This window comes from Polyodon spathula, chromosome 29 (genome assembly GCF_017654505.1).
Source record: "Polyodon spathula isolate WHYD16114869_AA chromosome 29, ASM1765450v1, whole genome shotgun sequence".
Classification (NCBI taxonomy): Eukaryota; Metazoa; Chordata; class Actinopteri; order Acipenseriformes; family Polyodontidae; genus Polyodon; species Polyodon spathula.
In genome coordinates, this window is record NC_054562.1 from 3758093 (window position 1) to 3778690 (window position 20598).

General features: G+C 47.2%; 2 protein-coding genes across 2 annotated transcripts; one reads left to right on the forward strand and one right to left on the reverse strand.

The window, feature by feature from the left end:
- Window positions 1–373: 373 nt before the first annotated feature.
- Window positions 374–3265, reverse strand: nat14 (N-acetyltransferase 14 (GCN5-related, putative)). The gene is made up of 3 exons (XM_041231974.1): window positions 2911–3265; window positions 1732–1823; window positions 374–1594 (listed from the first exon to the last, which is right to left on the reverse strand). Exons 2-3 carry the CDS (start codon window positions 1810–1812, stop codon window positions 725–727), a joined length of 951 nt encoding a protein of 316 aa, XP_041087908.1. The 5' UTR covers window positions 1813–1823; window positions 2911–3265; the 3' UTR covers window positions 374–724.
- A 5983-nt stretch (window positions 3266–9248) lies between these two features.
- On the forward strand, window positions 9249–19240 carry znf628 (zinc finger protein 628). The gene is made up of 5 exons (XM_041232205.1): window positions 9249–9413; window positions 10748–11462; window positions 13859–15341; window positions 15562–15735; window positions 16280–19240. The coding sequence occupies exons 2-5, from the start codon at window positions 11007–11009 to the stop codon at window positions 18601–18603; spliced, it is 4437 nt and encodes a 1478-aa protein (XP_041088139.1). The 5' UTR covers window positions 9249–9413; window positions 10748–11006; the 3' UTR covers window positions 18604–19240.
- The last annotated feature ends 1358 nt before the right edge of the window (window positions 19241–20598 follow it).

A 20598-nucleotide genomic window follows, 5' to 3' on the forward strand; every position in this document is an offset into this window, starting at 1 on the left:
GTCTCTGTGCTGTTTGTTGCGTCAGTGTGTTTGGAGCACAGTGTGTTTCTGGTCTCTGTGCTGTTTGTTGTGTCAGTGTGTTTGGAGCACAGTGTGTTTCTGGTCTCTGTGCTGTTTGTTGTGTCAGTGTGTTGTGTTTATCAGAGGTGTTGAGTGAGACTCTTCTTATCTAACAGGGCACTGCAAGGTCTGGACTGCAGGCTATCTATAGACGCACACATTCCTGTTCGAAACACACAGTGAAATCGAGGGATTACCAGTGGAAAGAGTGTGTCAGTATCTGTCTTTGTGTGTGTGTGTGTGTGTGTGCGTATGTGTCTTAGTGTGAGTGTGTTTGTCAGTGTGTGTGTGTCTAACAGACAGACAGACAGGCTTTAACCCCAAAGACACATTTTATTAAAACTGAATCAAACTCTTCAGAACCTAGAAAAGCATTCAAGCAGAGTGCAGGTTTTTATATATTCATTAGAAAATCAACCCTTCTGAAACACACATTGATTCAAACCCAGTATCTATACAGAGCCGCACAGAGTCATTCATTAATACACACCAGTAATAAACACATCTAGCTCTCTCTCTCTCTCTGACCAGCAGGGGACGACATACGGCTTTAGAACAAAGTCCCTCATTCATCAAATGCAAAGATGTTTTGAAGGAATATTTTTTCAAGCCTTTCATGCATGGAAATATTGAAACAGCTTAAAGTTTTGGGCACATATCTCCTCTACAGCTGTTTCCTGAACTCCTGAGTCACACTGTACCCCAGCCAGCGCCTCTCCCCGGCCCCACAGCTCTCGTACCCCAGTTTCTGGAAGAAGGCTGCCCCCACCCTGCTCCCCGCACTCACGCGGGCCCCAACGCTGCTGAAGCCATCCCGCCGGGCCTGCCGCTCGAAGCGGGTCACCAGCGCCGAGCCCAGCCCCTGCCGGCGGTGCCAGGAGCTCACAGCCAGACAGCAGAGCAGAGCCTGCCCAGGCAGGGGGCCTACATCCCGGGCCACGCAGCCCAGCACCTCCCCCTGACTCTCGCACACCCAGATAGCGCGGAGGCCTGGGGGAGCAGGGGCTGGCCCTGGGGGGCTGGGGCTGGGGCTGGGGCTGGAGCTGGAGCGCCTCTTTCTCCGGCGGGGGTAGGGGTCGGCCTGCCACCCCTCCCCTTCCCCTTCACTCCACTCAGAGTCTGAGTCAGAGTCTTCAGAACCTGGCTTGGAGCAGCTGGAGGTGTTATCCCCCTTCTCTGCCCCTGGCTTGGTCTTGCTAGTGTCACTGGGTGCACTGGTTTTTCTGCCCGTGCTGATCTTGCTGTGCTCATTGACTGTGCTTGTTTCGCTGGTGTCACTGTCTTTTCTGGTCTCTCTGGTGTCGCTGCTCCCTGCTGCACCCTGCCTGTAGTAGCTGGCGTTGCGTAGCCCCCCCGCTCCCCGGCAGCTCAGCTTCAGAAAGCAGAGAGCCAGCAACACCGGCACCGCCAGCGCGGCCAGGAAAGAGTTAAACACGAAGCGCAGGGCGGAACTCCCCACAGCCAAGAGGAGTAGAGAACAGGGGCGGGTCAGCAAGTACAGAACCAATCGATTCTCAGAACCACGAAAACAATCCTAAGAGAGGAGAGAGGAGAGAGAGGAGATAATCTGTTTGCATATATTCAGTAAGGATAACTAAGACAGGCATACGCAGACAGACAGAGTCACACAGTGACACAGACATACACAGACAGACAGACAGACAGACCTACCTTCAAAAGCTCTGTCACGAATTCAGCTTCATCCTCCCTCATCTCCCTCATCAGCACGGTGCTGAGATCCAGTGTGGGCATGACTCACTGCACTGGGAGAGAGAGAGACATAGACACTGTAATACACTAGATTGACCATGCTTTACCTTGCTTTATTACACTTCACTGTGCTATTACCGTGCAACACACTTATCAGGGTTAGTTTACCATGGTTTGTTTTTTTAAATGCTTTACCAGACCTCTCTGTGCTTTACAATGCTTCCCTATGCTTTACCAGACCTCTCTGTGCTTTACAATGCTTCCCTATGCTTTACCATACCTCTCTGTGCTTTACAATGCTTCTCTATGTTTTACCATACCTCTCTGTGCTTTACAATGCTTCCCTATGCTTTACCAGACCTCTCTGTGCTTTACAATGCTTCCCTATGTTTTACCAGGCCCGTATATTACAATTAACACTAATCACTGCACAGCAGTAAGATGTTATTAATAGATCTGTCTTCTACCTTAATTCACACGAATAAATACTCCTAAGTGTGTGCGCTTCTATAGGGTACTCTTTCCTACAGTGTGCTGCTTTACCGTGACCCGCAGTGAGATACAGCAGTGCACTCTGAGGATGCGGGGTTCACTGCTGTCTCCGTGCTGCAACTGTGTTTATTCTTATTGCACTCGACTACATAAACAATAATAGCTTCTAAATATACATCTAGCTAGCCTAGTATCTGACACTGACACACTTACGCACACAGACACACTGACATACATACACTGCAACAAACACTGACGCGCACACACAAGCACACAGCGCTAACATTACACGCTGTAACCCGACACGCCGCTGCAGAAGCTTTTAAAATTAGTAATGATAAAACACGGATGATTTCAACATGTGTTAAATACAGATTTGCGTCCGTTGCTTTTACCTCCCTCTATGTGCGTGTGTGTGTGTGTTAAAAACATCTCCTTATAGAAATGTGTGCGCAACATGTTTGCCGTGAGACACTGTCGACTCAGGGCATGCGCACACAGCTCCCGGTCTGTCCTTTCTGGACTCCACTGCCGCTCGACCCGTTACATACAAGAATATAAACATAATAACAATATATATATATATATACACCTACCCCCTGACCATGTACACGTATCAGCCCCTCCACCCCGGACTCAAAACAATACCTCAACCGGGAAAAACGATCCCAAAATGCAGCCTCCTCTCCGGACTTCATCCGCTATCCTCAAGCGTTGCGGTAGCTCTAATACGTGCGCGCGCCCACACGGCGGCGTGCGGAGCGTGCGGGGAGACCCGCACTGCGTGGAAAAAACACACTGACGACGCTGCTGTGTGGACGATATATTTTAAAATAAATACATGTGTACATGTTCACGAATCTATTTACTTCGACATGTGTTTATTCACTGATTTTAATGTGGGCTGAAATACAGCCTCCGTACTAGGACTGCGCTGTTTGAGCAAATCTGCATCCTTCTCCGGGAGGACTGCGGGCAGCGGAACGCAGAAAGCGATACAAGTTAACTGTATTCTGAACCAGGCGCTCCGACCCGTTCTCAAGCCTGCTTAGCGCGACGGTACTGAGGTGAAACGACCTTAATTAGTATGCAAGCTACTACAGTAGAGGCAATGCTGTCTCATTGCCATGGTACTGATCAAACGTGTGGTGTCATTCCAAAAGTCTTCCGTAGATGTCGCTCTTACTAACACTATTTAGAGATTGAATTATTATGCGATATTGTGCATGCAGTTAGATTTTTATGGTACTAATCCTAACCCTAATCCCGAATAACAGCGTTTTAGTTGCTATGTACAGTAACTCTATAATGTGTGCTAAATAACACAGTATATAAATGCCTCGGTTAGGCAGCATCTTAGTTAGTAGAATACAGACTAAATAAGACGATTTCATTTTAGTATTTATTGTACTAAATTTGCGTGTTGAGGAAGTGCTGTATTAATACTGTATTCAGAAATCACATATCTTTAGCATATGCAACGCGCACTATAATAAACAAACACATGCATAACTTCCTTTATTGAAGCCTATAATACAGCGGGGCTTCTCAGCCTTGGTCTGCGGACCCCGTGTCTTTAATTTTTTTCGTTTATTTTTTATTTTTAGGAGCACATTCCTACCCCCTGAGTGTCTTCTGGTTTTCATTCCAACCGACCTCTCGGTTACTTAACGAGACCCTTCAATGAAATCATCATTTGCTTCATTAGACCTTTTATTAAAATTGTTTTCAGCTGTTAAAAAGTTTCTTGTAAACTGTTACAGCTAAGTTGAACTCTGCAGCTGTTTCCAGCTGAGATTCCCTCATCAGCTCCAGTGGGAGTTGATGTTTTTTAAGAATTCCTTTCAAAGTCATGTGGAGCTTGATTCTATTTTGTAGTTTTCACACATCTTTGTTGAATAAAGGTGAGTTATAGTTTTTTAGGTCATAAATTATTGTCCCAGGTAAAAAAATATAAGGAACCCGTTCATGCAAGGTGACCTCACATGGGGAAGGACAAAAACCTCTTTCCAGTCTTTCTATGTATATATGTATGGGTTCATGAGGGAGACTAGCAAGCAACGAGAGCCTCAAGTGAGCTGGATTCTCTCACCCCTTATAAAGCATGAAAACAAATTGAAATCTTTATCAATGAAAGATATAGCTACAGTATATGTGTCCAAAACTACTTTGTTCAGTTATTTTAAATATACCATGCACAAAATGCTTCATTATTATTATTATTATTATTATTATTATTATTATTAATAATAATAATAATAATAATAATAATAATAATAATAATAATCAATTAGCTGCAGTTCTTTGATTCGATTAAATTGAATCAATTAAAATGAATCAAAAACGTGACTTGCTCAGGGTCTCTCTCTCTCTCTCTCTCTCTCTCACACACACACACACACAGAGAGTCAGTGGCTGAGCCAGGATTGAACTGGGAACCTTCTGGTTAAAAGGCTTGGTCCTCATGCTGAAAATCCAGTAAGGGTGTGTGTGTGTGTGTAGACGTATATGTATAGATATATTCATTTTACATTTTTAAATGTGGGACTCCTGTGATTCCAATAGTAAATACATGAATTCTGCATTTCTCAATTTGTTATAAAAACATTATTACACTGAAATATACCTACAAACTGAAAACCTCTATAGTGATTGCTTAAATCACCCATTCTCGGTATAGCTGAGATCATAAATAATTGCTTAATAATGTAGATCATTGCCTCCTGTGTAAACTAATGGCGAGTGCTCTGTCGTGACACTTTATTATTGATAGTTCCATTACAATTGGATAACGCCTTGATTTTAAAGGCAGTGAGCTGAACAGATCTACCACTGCATGGCCATGTGGAGTATGAAGCACTGCAGGTGATTCGGATCAGTGAAGCTGTTGGTGAAGCAGAGGTTCAAAGAGGCTTCACACACTCTCATCACTAAAATAAAAATGCCAACTTGCCTAAGTGTATCTCTGCTTACTGTACACACATATTCCTGAAAAATCAGTTTTGCAGATTCATTGGCTAAGCAGACAGGAGGGCAACGTTGTTCTCCTCTTCTGTTGGTGCACCCAACAGCACAACACACACCTGGCATTGTAAAATCGAAGGTTTAACGGCTGTCCTGAAGTCAATTATAATAGTGTCATGGTGACATCACATGAAAAACCTCAATAGAGCCTCAGCCTTCGACTGGTCTCCGGTGTGAGACACCAAACAGCTGGATGCAGACTCATTACTTTCAATACAGTCTATGAAGACACACTGTGAACAAGTTACCGACCAAGCAGCACCATCAGCACTAGCACATGCTGCAGGCTACTAGAGGTTTGTAATTACTAAAGCTATGAGGCACAGGCCTCGGTTAAAATCACACTAACGATTCTTTATTTAGGCTCTTTTACACGCTGCTTTGCCCAAAACAGAAATGCATTCCATCCCTTTTTGCATTTGAAGCGGGATATTTCAGACAGGGCGTGTTTCATACTGGCAGTGGAGTTGAGGGTCGTGTCGATATTACTTGAACTGTGGTTTGCAAGGAGCCTTGCACCCGACCAATCACGTTAATCAAATACATATCCATGAGTACCAATCATAACACGCAAAACAGCCAATCAAATCGACTGGTCAGCCGAAAAGCTCTTGCTGCAGCCCTCATTGGTTAAAATTCAAGTTTGATAGGATTTCAAACTCATTATACTGTCTACAACAAACATTCTCTCATGGCTACACAGGTCCTGCAAATTTAGAACCTCGGGTAATCAAAACTAATAGCATCGAATTCAGAAAAAAACCTGTAACTAAACTTTTGTATTTTAATAAACATAAAATAATGTCCTCATATATATTTTTCTTCAGTTAGAAAAACTTTTTTCAGTGCAGCATGAAATCAAGCTGAATGAAAGTGTGCACAGTTTTAAAGGCACGTTTGTCAATGCTGTCTATGCTTGGCAGTATGTGAAAAATACAGCGCGCGTATTCTTGCATGTCATGCATGTGGAACTGTGCATATGCCGGTATGCCAAGATTCTCGGGTTCCAACTTTAGTTATTGTGAAATACTCCAGTTTACTGGACTGAATTTTTTGTGCGTGATTTAGTGTAAAATATTTCTACTTTTACATGTATATAAAATTGCCAATAAAACACAATGCTACTTATTTCACGCTTCTGCCATTTAAGAACTAAGAACATAAGAAAGTTTACAAACGAGAGGAGGCCATTCGGCCCACCTTGCTCGTTTGGTTGTTAGTAGCTTATTGATCCCAGAATCTCATCAAGCAGCTTCTTGAAGATCCCAGAGTGTCAGCTTCAACAACATTACTGGGGAGTTGATTCCAGACCCTCACGATTCTCTGTGTAAAAAAGTGCCTCCTATTTTCTGTTCTGAATGCCCCTTTGTCTAATCTCCATTTGTGACCCCTGGTCCTTGTTTCTTTTTTCAGGTTGAAAAAGTCCCTTGCGTCGACACTGTCAATACCTTTTAGAATTTTGAATACTTGAATCAGGTCGCCGCATAGTCTTCTTTGTTCAAGACTGAACAGACTCAATTCTTTTAGCCTGTCTGCATATGACATGCCTTTTAAACCTTGAATAATTCTGGTCGCTCTTCTTTGCACTCTTTCTAGAGCAGCAATATCAGTTTGAGAATTAATCTTTTATGTGGGACTTTGTCAAAAGCTTTCTGGAAATCTACATAAATCATATCATATGCTTTGCAATTATCCATTATCAATGCTGCATCCTCAAAAAAATCAAGCAGGGTAGTTAGACGCGATCTCCCTTTCCTAAAACCATGCTGTCTCCCAGGACACTGTTACCATATAGGTAATTTTCCATTTTGGATCTTATTATAGTTTCCATATATTTGCATATAACAGAAGTCAGGCTTACTGGTCTGTAGTTACCTGGTTCAGTTTTGTTTCCCTTTTTGTGGATCAGTATTACGTTTGCAATTTTCCAGTCTGTCGGTACCACCCCTGTGTCAAGAGACTGCTGCATGATCTTGGTTAGCGGTTTGTAAATAACTTCTTTCATTTCTTTGAGTACTATTGGGAGGATCTCATCCGGCCCAGGGGATTTGTTTATTTTAAGAGCTCCTAGTCCCTTTAACACTTCTGCCTCGGTTATGCTAAAGTTATTTAAAACTGAATAGGAACTGGATGACATGTGGAGCATGTTGTCCGTCTCCTCCTTTGTAAAAACTTGTGAAAAGTAATCATTTAATATATTTGCTATTTTTTCTTCATCTATCATTTTGCCATTTGTATCTCTTAGACATTTAACCCCCTCTTTGAATGTTGTCTTGCTGTTGTAATATTGGAAAAACATTTTGTAATTGGTTTTAGCCCCCTTAGCAATGTTCATTTCTATTTCTCTCTTGGCCTTTCTAACTTCTTTTTTGACTTGCGTTTGCAATTCCATGTACTCTTTCTGTGTACTGTGTTTTTGGTCCCTTTTTAACACACTGTAAAGTGCCTTTTTTACTGAATATTTTTTTTAATTGATCTATTAAACCATTTTGGCAATTTAGTTTTACATTTAGATTTGTCTACTTTAGGGATGTAATTGTTTTTTGACTCTAGTACTACATTTTTGAAAAACAGCCATCATTTCAGGTCGGTATTTATGAAATAAGAAAATTAAACTCTGTGTGGCGTTTTAATTACCTTAATAACGAAGGCACTAGAACGACAGTTCTGAGATTTCTCATGTGTTGGTTGCAATTGAGCTGCATTTTTAAAGCCCTTGCCACGAGTCAGGTAGTGCCTTTATTATTTTCAATATAAACTCGTGATTTCTATTTAGGCGGGAACCCCAACAGCAGCACGGAGGAAGCTTCGCCCTCTTGAACACCACAGCAACATTTCAATCTGGGCTCAAAGACTGAAACAACCATTGGAAATTCATGTGTGTTTTAAGGCAAAACTAATTAAAAGACAACGATGTATGTTGTGCGATGTTATTGTAAAACACACATAATATAATTCATATATATATATATATATATATATATATATATATATATATATATATATATATATATATACACGTATACAATAACATATATATACATATATATATATATATATACATCTATATATATATATATATATATATATATATATATATATATATATATATATATATATATATAAAAATAATCGATTTCGAGGTGGATATTGCACCTCTAACCTGTGACTGTAGACACCACTGGCTGTAATCTTAACGTGCAGCATCATCCTGGCTCATATTGTATTGCAGTAGTATTAGGAGGCGGTGTGGTCCAGCAGTTAAAGAGAAAGACTTGTAACAAAAGGTATCCGGTTCAAAACCCGGCTCACTGACTCACTGTGACCTTGGGCAAGTCACTTACTGAACCTCCTTCCGCCTTTGGGGTGAGGCGTTGTTGCGAGTGACTCTGCAGCTGATGCATAGTTCACACACCCTAGCCTCTGTAAATCGCCTTGGATAAAGACCTGCTAAATAAACAAATAATGGTTTGCACTTACTGTCAACTGCTGTATTTAAATACGAGTACTGCATTGCAACCCTGTACTGACCTAGGAGTCTGCCAAATAAATAACAACAACGAAACACTCCCCTATACTGAAACTCTCTGTTCTTGGTTTAAAATCCCCGGGTCTAATCTCGGCTCTTTGCGAAGGTTTTATTTTTTCTCATCGGGTTTCCCAGCGCTTCCATTTTGCGGCACGAACTACACATTATAAAAAGACTCAATCCTCCAAGATGCTCCGCGCAAAGGGCCAGAAAGCCACACCCATTGTTTTGTATTTCCAACTCAAATTCGGCCAGTTTCACGTCGTTTTTACCCACCGAAACCCGACGATTTACTGTTTTCTGCGGTCAGTTTCGTGTAACCCGGGGTCCAAATCGATTTTTAAGCTAATTTGGGCTAAAAAAATCGTCCGTATTTTCAACGTCCTATCACAGACGCGGCCGGGCAGCGGCGCCGGCCAATGACAAGCGGCGTTACTGAACGGCGAGTCCCGTTTGTCTGCGCGAGCTGATCGTAAAGGTTGTGTGTCTCGCACCGCAGCGAAGAAAGAGAAAAAAAACAAAACAATTAAATGAGTAAAATTTTGAAATCCCCGTCGGTGCTGCCGCTTCGGAGCCCCGCTGGACTCAGAGCGACCAGGTTCGGTTCGGGCTCGTAGTTTTTTTGAGGGATGTGTATTTGCTAGATAGAGGAGGCGGCGCGGGGAGCTGCGCTGACTGAGGCGAGCGAGGGGAGGGGCTTTTAAAGGGGCAGGCGAGGGGGTGGGGTGTCGGCTGACACTTACTATTAAAGGAAGGGTGTGTGTGTGTGTGTGTGTGTGTGTGTGTGTGTGTGTGTGTGTGTGTGTGTGTGTGTGTGTGTGTGGTGTGTGTGTGTGTGTGTGTGTGTGTGTGTGTGTGTGTGTGTGTGTGTGTGTGTGTGGTGTGTGTGTGTGTGTGTGTGTGTGTGTGTGTGTGTGTGTGTGTGTGTGTGTGTGTGTGTGTGTGTGGTGTGTGTGTGTGTGTGTGTGTGTGTGTGTGTGTGTGTGTGTGTGTGTGTGTGTGTGTGTGTGTGGGTGTGTGTGTGTGTGTGTGTGTGTGTGTGTGTGTGTGTGTGTGTGTGGTGTGTGTGTGTGTGTGTGTGTGTGTGTGTGTGGTGTGTGTGTGTGTGTGTGTGTGTGTGTGTGTGTGTGTGTGTGTGTGTGTGTGGTGTGTGTGTGTGTGTGGTGGTGTGTGTGTGTGTGTGTGTGTGTGTGTGTGTGTGTGTGTGTGTGTGTGTGGGAGTGTGGGAGGAGGGTGTGTGTGTGTGTGTGTGTGTGTAGGAGGAGGGTGTGTGTGTGTGTGTGTGTGTGTGTGTGTGTGAGGAGGGTGTGTGTGTGTGTGTGTGTGTGTGTATTATGATGTAAGCGATAAATTTCGGCTCTTTGCCGCGTTGTCGTAAATAACCGTTAAAACCCGGCGGCCTCTCTAGCCGCACATTACCCGAGGGAATGTTTAATATGAGTGATTACTGGGGTCGGGCTTGTTGAATTATTCCTCTTGGAATCTCTCAGTTCCTGTGTATATTTTCTTTGTGTTTAATTACGGCTGCATTACTCGGTACCACACGCATTGTGTCCTAAAATAGTTCACTACAATTCTAAGATGTATGTGCACGTGTTGTGGTAAAGCATATGAAAAACAAACCATGGTAAACCAACCCTTAAACGTGCCCCACAATGAAAACACAGCACAGTGAAAGAATGATGACGCACAGAGAGCTATGATAAAGCATATGAAAGCATTGTAAAGCAGAGAGGTCTGGTAAAGCATAGGGAAGCATTGTAAAGCATAGAGAGGTCTGGTAATGCACAAGGAAGCATTGTAAAGCACAGGTCTGGTAAAGCATAGGGAAGCATTGTAAAGCACAGAGAGGTCTGGCAAAGCAAGTGTCTGTCTTCCTGTCTGTCATGCTTACATTTTAACATGTCGGTCTATATTGTTTATTTGTTCCAGCTCCTGTGCTGACATGGCTTAGAGAAACGAGGAGGAGACTTGAAAACACAGAGAAAGAGAGAGAATTGGAGGAGAGCGAGAAAGTTCACTGTATTTTAAAGGATATTTCTGAAGCGACACTGAACAGAAATCTCAACAAACAACACCTTTGTCTAAAGTAACAGGAATGAACTGAGAAAGAGAGAGAGCGAGAGAGAGGCAGAGCCAGACAACACACTATCCCCCCCTCCTATTCCATCTATTCGTCTCCCTCCTCCCCATGTCTGCTGGCTCCGCAGTGGGAGGGGGTCTCCAGCCCCTCTCCCTGACTGTGGCCCCCTCCTCCCTGCAGGACCTGACCCCTCTGGCCCCCCTCTCTTCCCTCACCGCCCTGCAGAGCTCCCTGGGTCCTGGGGTGGGGGGAGAGGAGCTGAGCGTGCTGGAGGCAGCTGTGAGCTCCCTGGCTGGTGAGAGCGGGACCCCCAGCTCGGGCAGGGCGGCGGTGGAGGGGAACCCATTCCAGTGTCTGGAGTGTGGCAAGACGTTCAAGTGGTCATCGCGGCTCAGCCATCACCTGCGCAGCCACACCAGCGAGCGGCCCTACCGCTGCAGCCACTGCCCCAAAGCCTTCAAGGGCTCCTCCGCCCTGCTGTACCACCAGCGCGGCCACACGGGGGAGAAGCCCTACCACTGCAGTGACTGCGGGCGCAGCTTCAAGAGAGCCAGCCTACTGCAGGTGAGAGCGAGCGCAAGAGAAACAACATTTACTGTGTGTTACACACGAAATTCACCAGGCTTTTACTGTGTGTTACACATGAGATTCACCAGGCTTTTACTGTGTGTTACACACGAAATTCACCAGGCTTTTACTGTGTGTTACACATGAGATTCACCAGGCTTTTACTGTGTGTTACACATGAGATTCATCAGGCTTTTACTGTGTGTTACACACGAGATTCACCAGGCTTTTACTGTGTGTTACACACGAGATTCACCAGGCTTTTACTGTGTGTTACACACAAGATTCACCAGGCTTTTACTGTGTGTTACACACGAGATTCACCAGGCTTTTACTGTGTGTTACACACAAGATTCACCAGGCTTTTACTGTGTGTTACACACGAGATTCACCAGGCTTTTACTGTGGTTTACACATGAGATTCATCAGGCTTTTACTGTGCGTTACACACGAGATTCACCAGGCTTTTACTGTGTTTTACACACGAGATTCACCAGGTTTTTACTGTGTGTTACACATGAGATTCACCGGGCTTTTACTGTATGTTACACACGAGATTCACCAGGCTTTTACTGTGTGTTGCACACGAGATTCACCAGGCTTTTGCTGTGTGTTACACACGAGATTCACCAGGTGTTTACTGTGTGTTACACACAAGATTCACCAGGCTTTTACTGTGCCTTACACATGAGATTCACCAAGCTTTTACTGTGTGTTGCACACGAGATTCACCAGGCTTTTGCTGTGTGTTACACACAAGATTCACCAGGCGTTTACTGTGTTACACACGAGATTCGCCAAGCTTTTACTGTGTGTTACACACGAGATTCACCAGGCCTTTACTGTGCGTTACTACACTCTGCGGTGCTTTTACTGTGCGTTTCTGGTGCATAGGAGGCTTGGTGGTCCAGTGGATAGAGAAAGGGGCATATAACCAGGTTCCCAGTTCAAACCCAGATCAGCCACTGACTCCTTGTGTGTGACCCTGAGCAAGTCAGTTAACCTCCTTGTGCGCCGTCATTCAAGTGAGAAGTAAAACAAACAAGGTCCTATTGGAAGTGACTCTATAGCAGCAGCAGTTGTGATGCATAGTTCACTCCCTAGTCTTTGTACATCGCTTTGGATAAGGTCTGCTAAATGACGAATTAATAACTGTACTACACTCTCTGGTTATTTTACTGTGCAGTACTACACTCTGCAGTTATTTTACTGTGTGTTACTACAGTCTATGGTGCTTTTACTGTGCAGTACTACACTCTGCGGTTCTTTTACTGTGCAGTACTACACTCTGCGGTTCTTGTACTGTGCAGGACTACACTCTGCAGTTCTTTTACTGTGTGTTACTACAGTCTATGGTGCTTTTACTTTGCAGTACTACACTCTGCGGTTCTTTTACTGTGCAGTACTACACTCTGCGGTTCTTTTACTGTGCAGTGCTACACTCTTTAGTGCTTTTACTGTGCAGTACTACACTCTGCGGTTCTTTTACTGTGCAGTACTACACTCTGCGGTTCTTTTACTGTGCAGGACTACACTCTGCGGTGCTTTTACTGTGCAGTGCTACACTTTCCTTGCAGCTTCCTCTTAATATTAAGCTGAGTAAACTCAGAGCCACTTTTTCTGTTTGCTGTTTCAAACCCCAAGTCTCCCCTGGTGTTCCGTGCAGCGGCCTGAAACCAAGTTCCAAGCCACAAAGCGGCTTTGTGTTCCCTTCGGCTTGATAACAGAAATCAGTGTACACTGTTTGAGAGACATTATAACACATAGCAGACCCTGATACTGATGAGGTCCAGCCCTGTGAAATGTCTTTATAATATGCAGCACTAGACCCTAATATTGATGAGATCCAGCCCTCTGAAATGCCTTTGTAATATACAGCACTAGACCCTGATATTGATGAGATCCAGTGCTCTGATGTCTTTATAATATACAGCACTAGACCCTGATATTGATGTGATCTAGCCCTCTGAAATGTCTTTATAATATACAGCACTAGACCCTGATATTGATGCGATCCAGCCCTCTGAAATGTCTTTATAATATATAGCACTAGACCTTGATATTGATGCGATGAAATGTCTTTGTATCAGATGGAAATTCTAAGGCAAACTGTACATATTAATGTATCTTCTCTCGCCTCTCATATATTAATGCATCTTCTCTCTCCACTCATTTATGTCTCTCTCATATTAATGGCTCTCCTCTTTCTCTTAACTCATGTTAGTGTCTCTCCTCTCTCTCCTTGCTCATGTTAATGTCTCTCCTCTCTCCTTGCTTATGTTAATGTCTCTCCTCCCTCTTATTTATGTCTCCTCTCTCATGTTAATGTCTCTCCTTGCTCATGTTAATGTCTCTCCTCTCTATATTAATGTCTCTCCCCCCCCCCCCCTCAGGTTCACCGCAGTGTGCACACAGGTGTGCGTGCGTTCCAGTGCGCTCTGTGCGGCCTCTCATTCAAGTGGAGCTCTCACTACCAGTACCACCTGCGTCAGCACTCCGGTGAGAGCCCGTACGCCTGCAGCAGCTGCCCCAAGAGCTTCAAGAGCTCATCCAGCCTGCGCCGGCACCAGAGCGTGCACTCGGGGGCGCGGCCCTACACCTGTCCCACCTGCGCCAAGACCTTCACCCAGTCCACCAACCTGCGGCAGCACCAGCGCACACACACGGGGGAGGAGAGGCCCCCCCGCCGGGCCTCCCGGCCCCGGGGCCATGGCAACGAGCAGAGAGACAGTGCTGAGGACAGCAACGCCACGCTGCTCTACAAACTCATTCACAACGAGAGCATCAGCAGTGAGAACACGGGGCTGAACTACAGCAATCCTGAGGGCAACGAAGACAGCGGCAGCACTGGCAACCCTGAGGGCAATGCGCTGCTCTTCAGACTCACTCACGGTGTTGGCAGCAATGCCAATGACAGCAGCATCAGTGATGAGAACACACTCTTGAACTACGGCGCTGGCAGTAATGACACTACTCTGCTGTACAGACTCACTCACAGCCATGCAAACGACAGCAGTCACGCTGGTGACACTGACAGCCCCGCCCTGCTGTACAGACTCCCCCACAGTGATGCTGGTGCTGGCCTGAGCGCCCTGCCCCAGCCCCAGCCCCAGCGGCTCTGCTGCCCGCTCTGCCTCAAGCTGTTCATCTCCCAGCCCTTCCTGCAGAAGCACCTGCAGAGCCACGCCATCGAGCAGGCCTATGCGCAGGCGGGGGGGGCTGAGTCGGCCGGGGGGCCCGTGGGAGAGGGGGTGTTTGTGGAGACGCTGTACCGCTGTGAGGTTTGTGGCGAGACGTTCCGGGTGGAAGCTGAGCTGGAGAAGCACCAGCTGACCTCTCACCTGTCCTCCGCCCCGGAGGTCGTCGTGGAGACCAGCGGAGGAGGGGGCGGGGCTTCGGTGGTAGCTGGGGGCGGGGCTAACCCTTTACAGGGCATCGCCAACGGCTGCCTGGTCTGCGGGAAGACTTTTAAAAACGCGTCGGGGCTCGCCAGGCACCGCTCACAGGCGCACCGACCCCTCCCTAGCCAGCCTCTGCTCCCCCTTGACCCCCCCGTGGTCCCCTCCCCTTCCCCTGGGGGTGGGGGCAGGTTCAAGTGTGCCTCCTGTGAGTGCAGCTTCTCCACGCTGCCCAGCCTGCTGTCTCACCAGCGCTCACACTGCGAGGGGCAGGCGCTGCTCCCGGGCGCACACTGCCCCCTGCTAGAGGGGGAGATCCCCTGCCAGCTGGGCAGCGTGGGGGCCAACGTCAGCCTGGTGGCCGTGCCGGCCTCACCCCCCCCCTCGAACCCCCCCCCCGGGACCCGGAGCACCAGCCAGCTAGCCGGAGCAGAGCAGGGGGGGAGAACTGGGAAGCAGCAACAGCAGCAGCAGGGAGGTAAGTCAGGAGAGAGGGCAGTGGTGGTGGGGGGGGGCCCCCACGTGGGTACCAGGGGGGGTGGGGTCGTGGTTTAGGGGTGTTTTTTTGTGATAGTCTTTTTTTTTGTTGTTGTACAGATTTGTGACTGTGTGTTCTGTGTAGAATATCTTCACAATCCGGACCGCCCATTCCGCTGCTCCGAGTGTATGGAGTCTAACCTCCCTCTCTCTCTCCCCAGGCCCCTCGGACCGCCCGTTCCGCTGCTCAGAGTGTGGCAAGGCATTCAAGGGTTCGTCGGGGCTGCGCTATCACGTGCGTGATCACACCGGGGAACGACCGTACCGCTGCTCTGAGTGCGGCAAGACCTTCAAACGCTCGTCCCTGCTGAATATCCACCAGCGTGTGCACACCGGTAAACACAATACAATACAATACAATACAACACAATACAACACAATACAATACAATACAACACAATAGAATACTGCACAATCCACCAGCGTGTGCACACCGGTAAACACAATACAACAAAATACTGCACAATCCACCAGTGTGTGCACACCAGTAAACACAATACAACACAATATAGTACAATACAATACAATACAATACAATACAATACTGCACAATCCACCAGCGTGTGCACACCGGTAAACACAATACAACACAATACTGCACAATCCACCAGTGTGTGCACACCGGTAAACACAATACAATACAATACTGCACAATCCACCAGCATGTGCACACAGGTAAATACAATACAATAGGCTACAAAACACAAAATATGTAAATCAATAAGTATGAATTGAAATTAAGATACACACTGAGATACACTGAGCTACAGTGAGACACACTGAAGTACACTGAGATACACTGAAATACACTGACACACTGAGAGATACACTGAGGCACACATTAACCCCTCCCCCTCTCTCCCTTCCCCCCTTCTGCAGGTGTGCGCGCCTTCACCTGCCCTCACTGCGCCCTCACCTTCAAGTGGAGCTCGCACTTCCAGTACCACCTGCGGCTGCACACGGGCGAGCGGCCCTATGCCTGCCAGACCTGCGGCAAGACCTTCCGCAACACGTCCTGTCTGCGCCGCCACGCACAGCTGCACTCAGGACAGCGGCCACATGCCTGCCCTACCTGCGGCAAGACCTTCACCCAGACCTCCAACCTGCGACAGCACCAGCGCACGCACTCCGGCGAGCGGCCCTACGGCTGCCCGCAGTGCGGCAAGACCTTCACCCACTCCTCCAACCTGCAGCTGCACCAGCGCACGCACTCTACCGAGCGGGCCTACTGCTGCCAGCTCTGCGGCAAGGGCTTCGTGATGAACTCATACCTGCAGAGGCACCTGCGCACCCACCAGGGTGGCGCCGCTGCCGGTGAGAGCAAGAGTCACGGCATCAGCGATAACAGTAATAATAATAATATCAATGATAATCATACTAGTAATAACAATAGCATCAGGGACAGCTCCACTGGGCACAGCGTCATTCTCAACCCCCTCTCCTCCTCTTCCTCCTGCCCTGCTTCAGCTCACACCACCACCACTTTGGTGTTTAATGCTGCTGCTGGTTCTGCTGCTGCTGGGAACCAGACCCTGATCCTGGGTTCGAGCCCGGCTCCGGTGCAGCCCCAGATTTTCAATCTGCAGACCCAGCAGATGCAGCAGCAGCCGCAGCCACAGCAGAATTACTTCTTGATTCAGACCCCCACGGGTCTGCAGCTCATACCCATCCCTCAGCCCCCCCCTCCCCCCCCGCCTCCTCCACCACCCCAAAAGTTTCTCCTCCTGCAGTGCCCCCCAACAACCCCCGGGGGGTCCCCCAAACTCTTGCTGGTGCCCCAGCCCGGACAGCAGAGCACCACAGTGTTGCAGCCAGTATCGGGGGCAGTGATCACACTGGGGGCCGCACCACGGCCGGGCTGTCTGGAGGGGAGCGGTTGTACCCCAGGAAAGACCAGGAACCCCAGGAAGAGAACGAGGCAGGCCAAGAAGGGGGAGGTACCCCCAAACCCTGCATCCAGCACCCAGGCTTCTAATCCAGGGAGAAGATTGGGGGCCAAGCCTGCAGAGAGGCTGGTTCTTCTGGGAAGTGTTGGAGGGGGAGGGGGAGGGGAAGGGAGGAGTAACGATAATAATACTGGCCAAACCCCCCCGATACAAACCATCCTGACTGGTAGCAGCATCCAGCCCCAGTCTAACCAGTTTGGGGCCACCAGTCCCGGCAGTGCCAGTGTCAGTGTGGGTGAGCAGGGCAGAAGTGATGATATCCATGATAATGAGGGCAGCGTGGTCATTAACCAGCTGGGGCACCCCTGCCTCCGCACACCAGACACCCCGATACTGACGGGGAGCCCCACAGTCCAGAACATTGAGATCCAGATCGTACCGGAGCCCTGCGGTGAACTGGGTCAGAACCAGCCCGGGTCAGGGGGAGGGGAGCAGGGACAGTCTGGAGAGGCAGGAGAGGAGGTGCGAATCGAGCACTCGACCAACTCAGAGATTAACTGGACAGGCGAGGCGGTGCCACAGGAAGTGGAAGTGGAGGAGGAGGAAGTTCAACACCAGGAACAGGAAGTGAAAGTGGAGGAACAGGAAGTGGAAGTGGAGGAACAGGAAGTAGGAGTGCATCACCATGAACAGGAAGTGAAAGTGGAGGAACAGGAAGTGCATCACCAGGAACAGGAAGTGCAGCCGCAGGAAGTGGAGGAGCAGGAACAGGAAGTGCTGCAGGACCTGCACATTGAGACGGTGCAGACAGCAGGGGGGCTCAGGAACGTTCTGGTTTTGAGGGGTGCAGATGGGGCCCAGACCCGACTCTGTGTGGAGGAGCTGGGGGGACCTGGGAACACCGGGGGGGGTCTGACACCCCTGGAACAGAAACTGCTGATTATTCGGAGTGCCGAGGGAGAGCCGCACACACTGCAGATACTGGAGACCTGCAGCCACACTGAGAACCAAACTAACACTGGCACTGCTGACATCGTACACACTGACACTGCTGACATCATACACACTGACGCTGACACTGCTGACATCGTACACACTGACACTGCTGACATCATACACACTGACGCTGACTCTGCTGACATCATACACACTGACACCCTCGTCCTGCAGAGCTCCACGGCGACCTCTGGGGCACACAGCCCTGCTGCAGCCAGCTCCCCTGGGAGCACAGAGACTGTCAGCATTGCCCCCTGGAGGGCAGGAGGAGGTAGTGCAGCTCAGCGCTGTGAGCAGGACCCTGATCTGAGCAGCTCATGAGCGGTCACTCTCCCAGGAGCAGCGTTGACTCTCACGTCATTGTGTTTGATTTGTACCAGACCCGGGCAATTATAATTACAATCACAGCTAAGCTGATTGCTGAAAATGCATTTTCCATTCTAGTGCTATTCTGTCTGTCTGTCTGTCTGTCCATCAATTTTTTTTGCATCTCTCTGGAGAGCCACTTATCATGTGATTAAACATTTGATTGCTGACTCTTATCCTGCATTGTTCTGTATGCTGTTGATATACGTCACGGTCATCGACGTGTCCCTCTCACTGAGACCTCTGATTGTGACTGCATCGTGACGATGGGGGAGTGGAGGTCACTGACAGGCAGGTTTATATTGGGGGTGGATGATGTCACAGACAGGCTGATATATATTGCTGGGATGGGGGAATGGAGGTCACTGACAGGCTGGTTTATATCGCTGGGATGGGGGATGGATGATGTCACGGACAGGCTGGTTTATATTGCTGGAATGGGGGATGGATGATGTCATGGACAGACTGGTTTATATTGCTGGGAATTCCAATTGCAATGCTATTGTGCTCAATTACAATTACACTTTCAATTACGCTGCAGTAATTAGACTTAGAATTAAAGGTTACATAAACAGCTGCCCACATTATTGTCATGTTCACTCTGTTCATTATAAATAACCAACAATAACAATCACAGCTACAAATACACAAACAGACTAGGGAACATACATATATTTCAAACAAATAAATGGTCACTAAAAGTAGATGAAGATAAGAGAGTAATGAACGAATGTAAAATCAATCAGTGATGTGGTGTTGGTTCAGTGTGTGATTGAAGTGTAATGGATCAGTGATGTGGTGTTAGGGTTCAGTGTGTGATTGAAGTGTAATGGATCAGTGATGTGGTGTTGGTTCATAGTGTGATTGAAGTGTAATGGATCAGTGATGTATTGGTTTAGTGTGTGATTGAAGTGTAACAGATCAGTGATGTGGTGTTGGTTCATTGTGTGATTGAAGTATAATGGATCAGTGATGTGTTGGTTTAGTGTGTGATTGAAGTGTAATGGATCAGTATTGATGTGTTGGTTCAGTGTGTGATTGAAGTGTAATGGATCAGTGATGTGGTGTTGGTTCAGTGTGTGATTGAAGTGTAATGGATCAGTGATGTGGTGTTGGTTCAGTGTGTGATTGAAGTGTAATGGATCAGTGATGTGGTGTCAGGGTTCAGTGTGATTGAAGTGTAATGGATCAGTGATGTGGTGTTGGGTTCAATGTGTGATTGAAGTGTAATGGATCAGTGATGTGTTGGTTCAGTGTGTGATTGAAGTGTAATGGATCAGTGATGTGGTGTTGGTTCAGTGTGTGATTGAAGTGTAATGGATCAGTGATGTGGTGTTGGTTCAGTGTGTGATTGAAGTGTAATGGATCAGTGATGTGGTGTTGGTTCAGTGTGTGATTGAAGTGTAATGGATCAGTGATGTGGTGTTGGTTCAGTGTGTGATTGAAGTGTAATGGATCAGTGATGTGGTGTTGGTTCAGTGTGTGATTGAAGTGTAATGGATCAGTGATGTGGTGTTGGTTCAGTGTGTGATTGAAGTGTAATGGATCAGTGATGTGGTGTTGGTTCAGTGTGTGATTGAAGTGTAATGGATCAGTGATGTGGTGTTGGTTCAGTGTGTGATTGAAGTGTAATGGATCAGTGATGTGGTGTTGGTTCAGTGTGTGATTGAAGTGTAATGGATCAGTGATGTGGTGTGGTTCAGTGTGTGATTGAAGTGTAATGGATCAGTGATGTGGTGTCAGGGTTCAGTGTGTGATTGAAGTGTAATGGATCAGTGATGTGGTGTTGGGTTCAGTGTGTGATTGAAGTGTAATGGATCAGTGATGTGGTGTTGGTTCAGTGTGTGATTGAAGTGTAATGGATCAGTGATGTGGTGTTGGTTCAGTGTGTGATTGAAGTGTAATGGATCAGTGATGTGGTGTTGGTTCAGTGTGTGATTGAAGTGTAAT

What these genes read in the sequence shown, in the direction of transcription:
- nat14 (XM_041231974.1), bottom strand. Translation starts at nt 1,812, where the DNA reads ATGCCCACACTGGATCTCAGCACCGTGCTGATGAGGGAGATGAGGGAG. An exon ending in TCGTGACAGAGCTTTTGAAG is followed by an intron (nt 1,595 to 1,731) that starts GTAGGTCTGTCT and finishes CTCCTCTCTTAG; the next exon opens with GATTGTTTTCGTGGTTCTGA.
- znf628 (XM_041232205.1), top strand. Translation starts at nt 11,007, where the DNA reads ATGTCTGCTGGCTCCGCAGTGGGAGGGGGTCTCCAGCCCCTCTCCCTG. An exon ending in GCAACAGCAGCAGCAGGGAG is followed by an intron (nt 15,342 to 15,561) that starts GTAAGTCAGGAG and finishes CTCTCTCCCCAG; the next exon opens with GCCCCTCGGACCGCCCGTTC. An exon ending in CCACCAGCGTGTGCACACCG is followed by an intron (nt 15,736 to 16,279) that starts GTAAACACAATA and finishes CCCCTTCTGCAG; the next exon opens with GTGTGCGCGCCTTCACCTGC.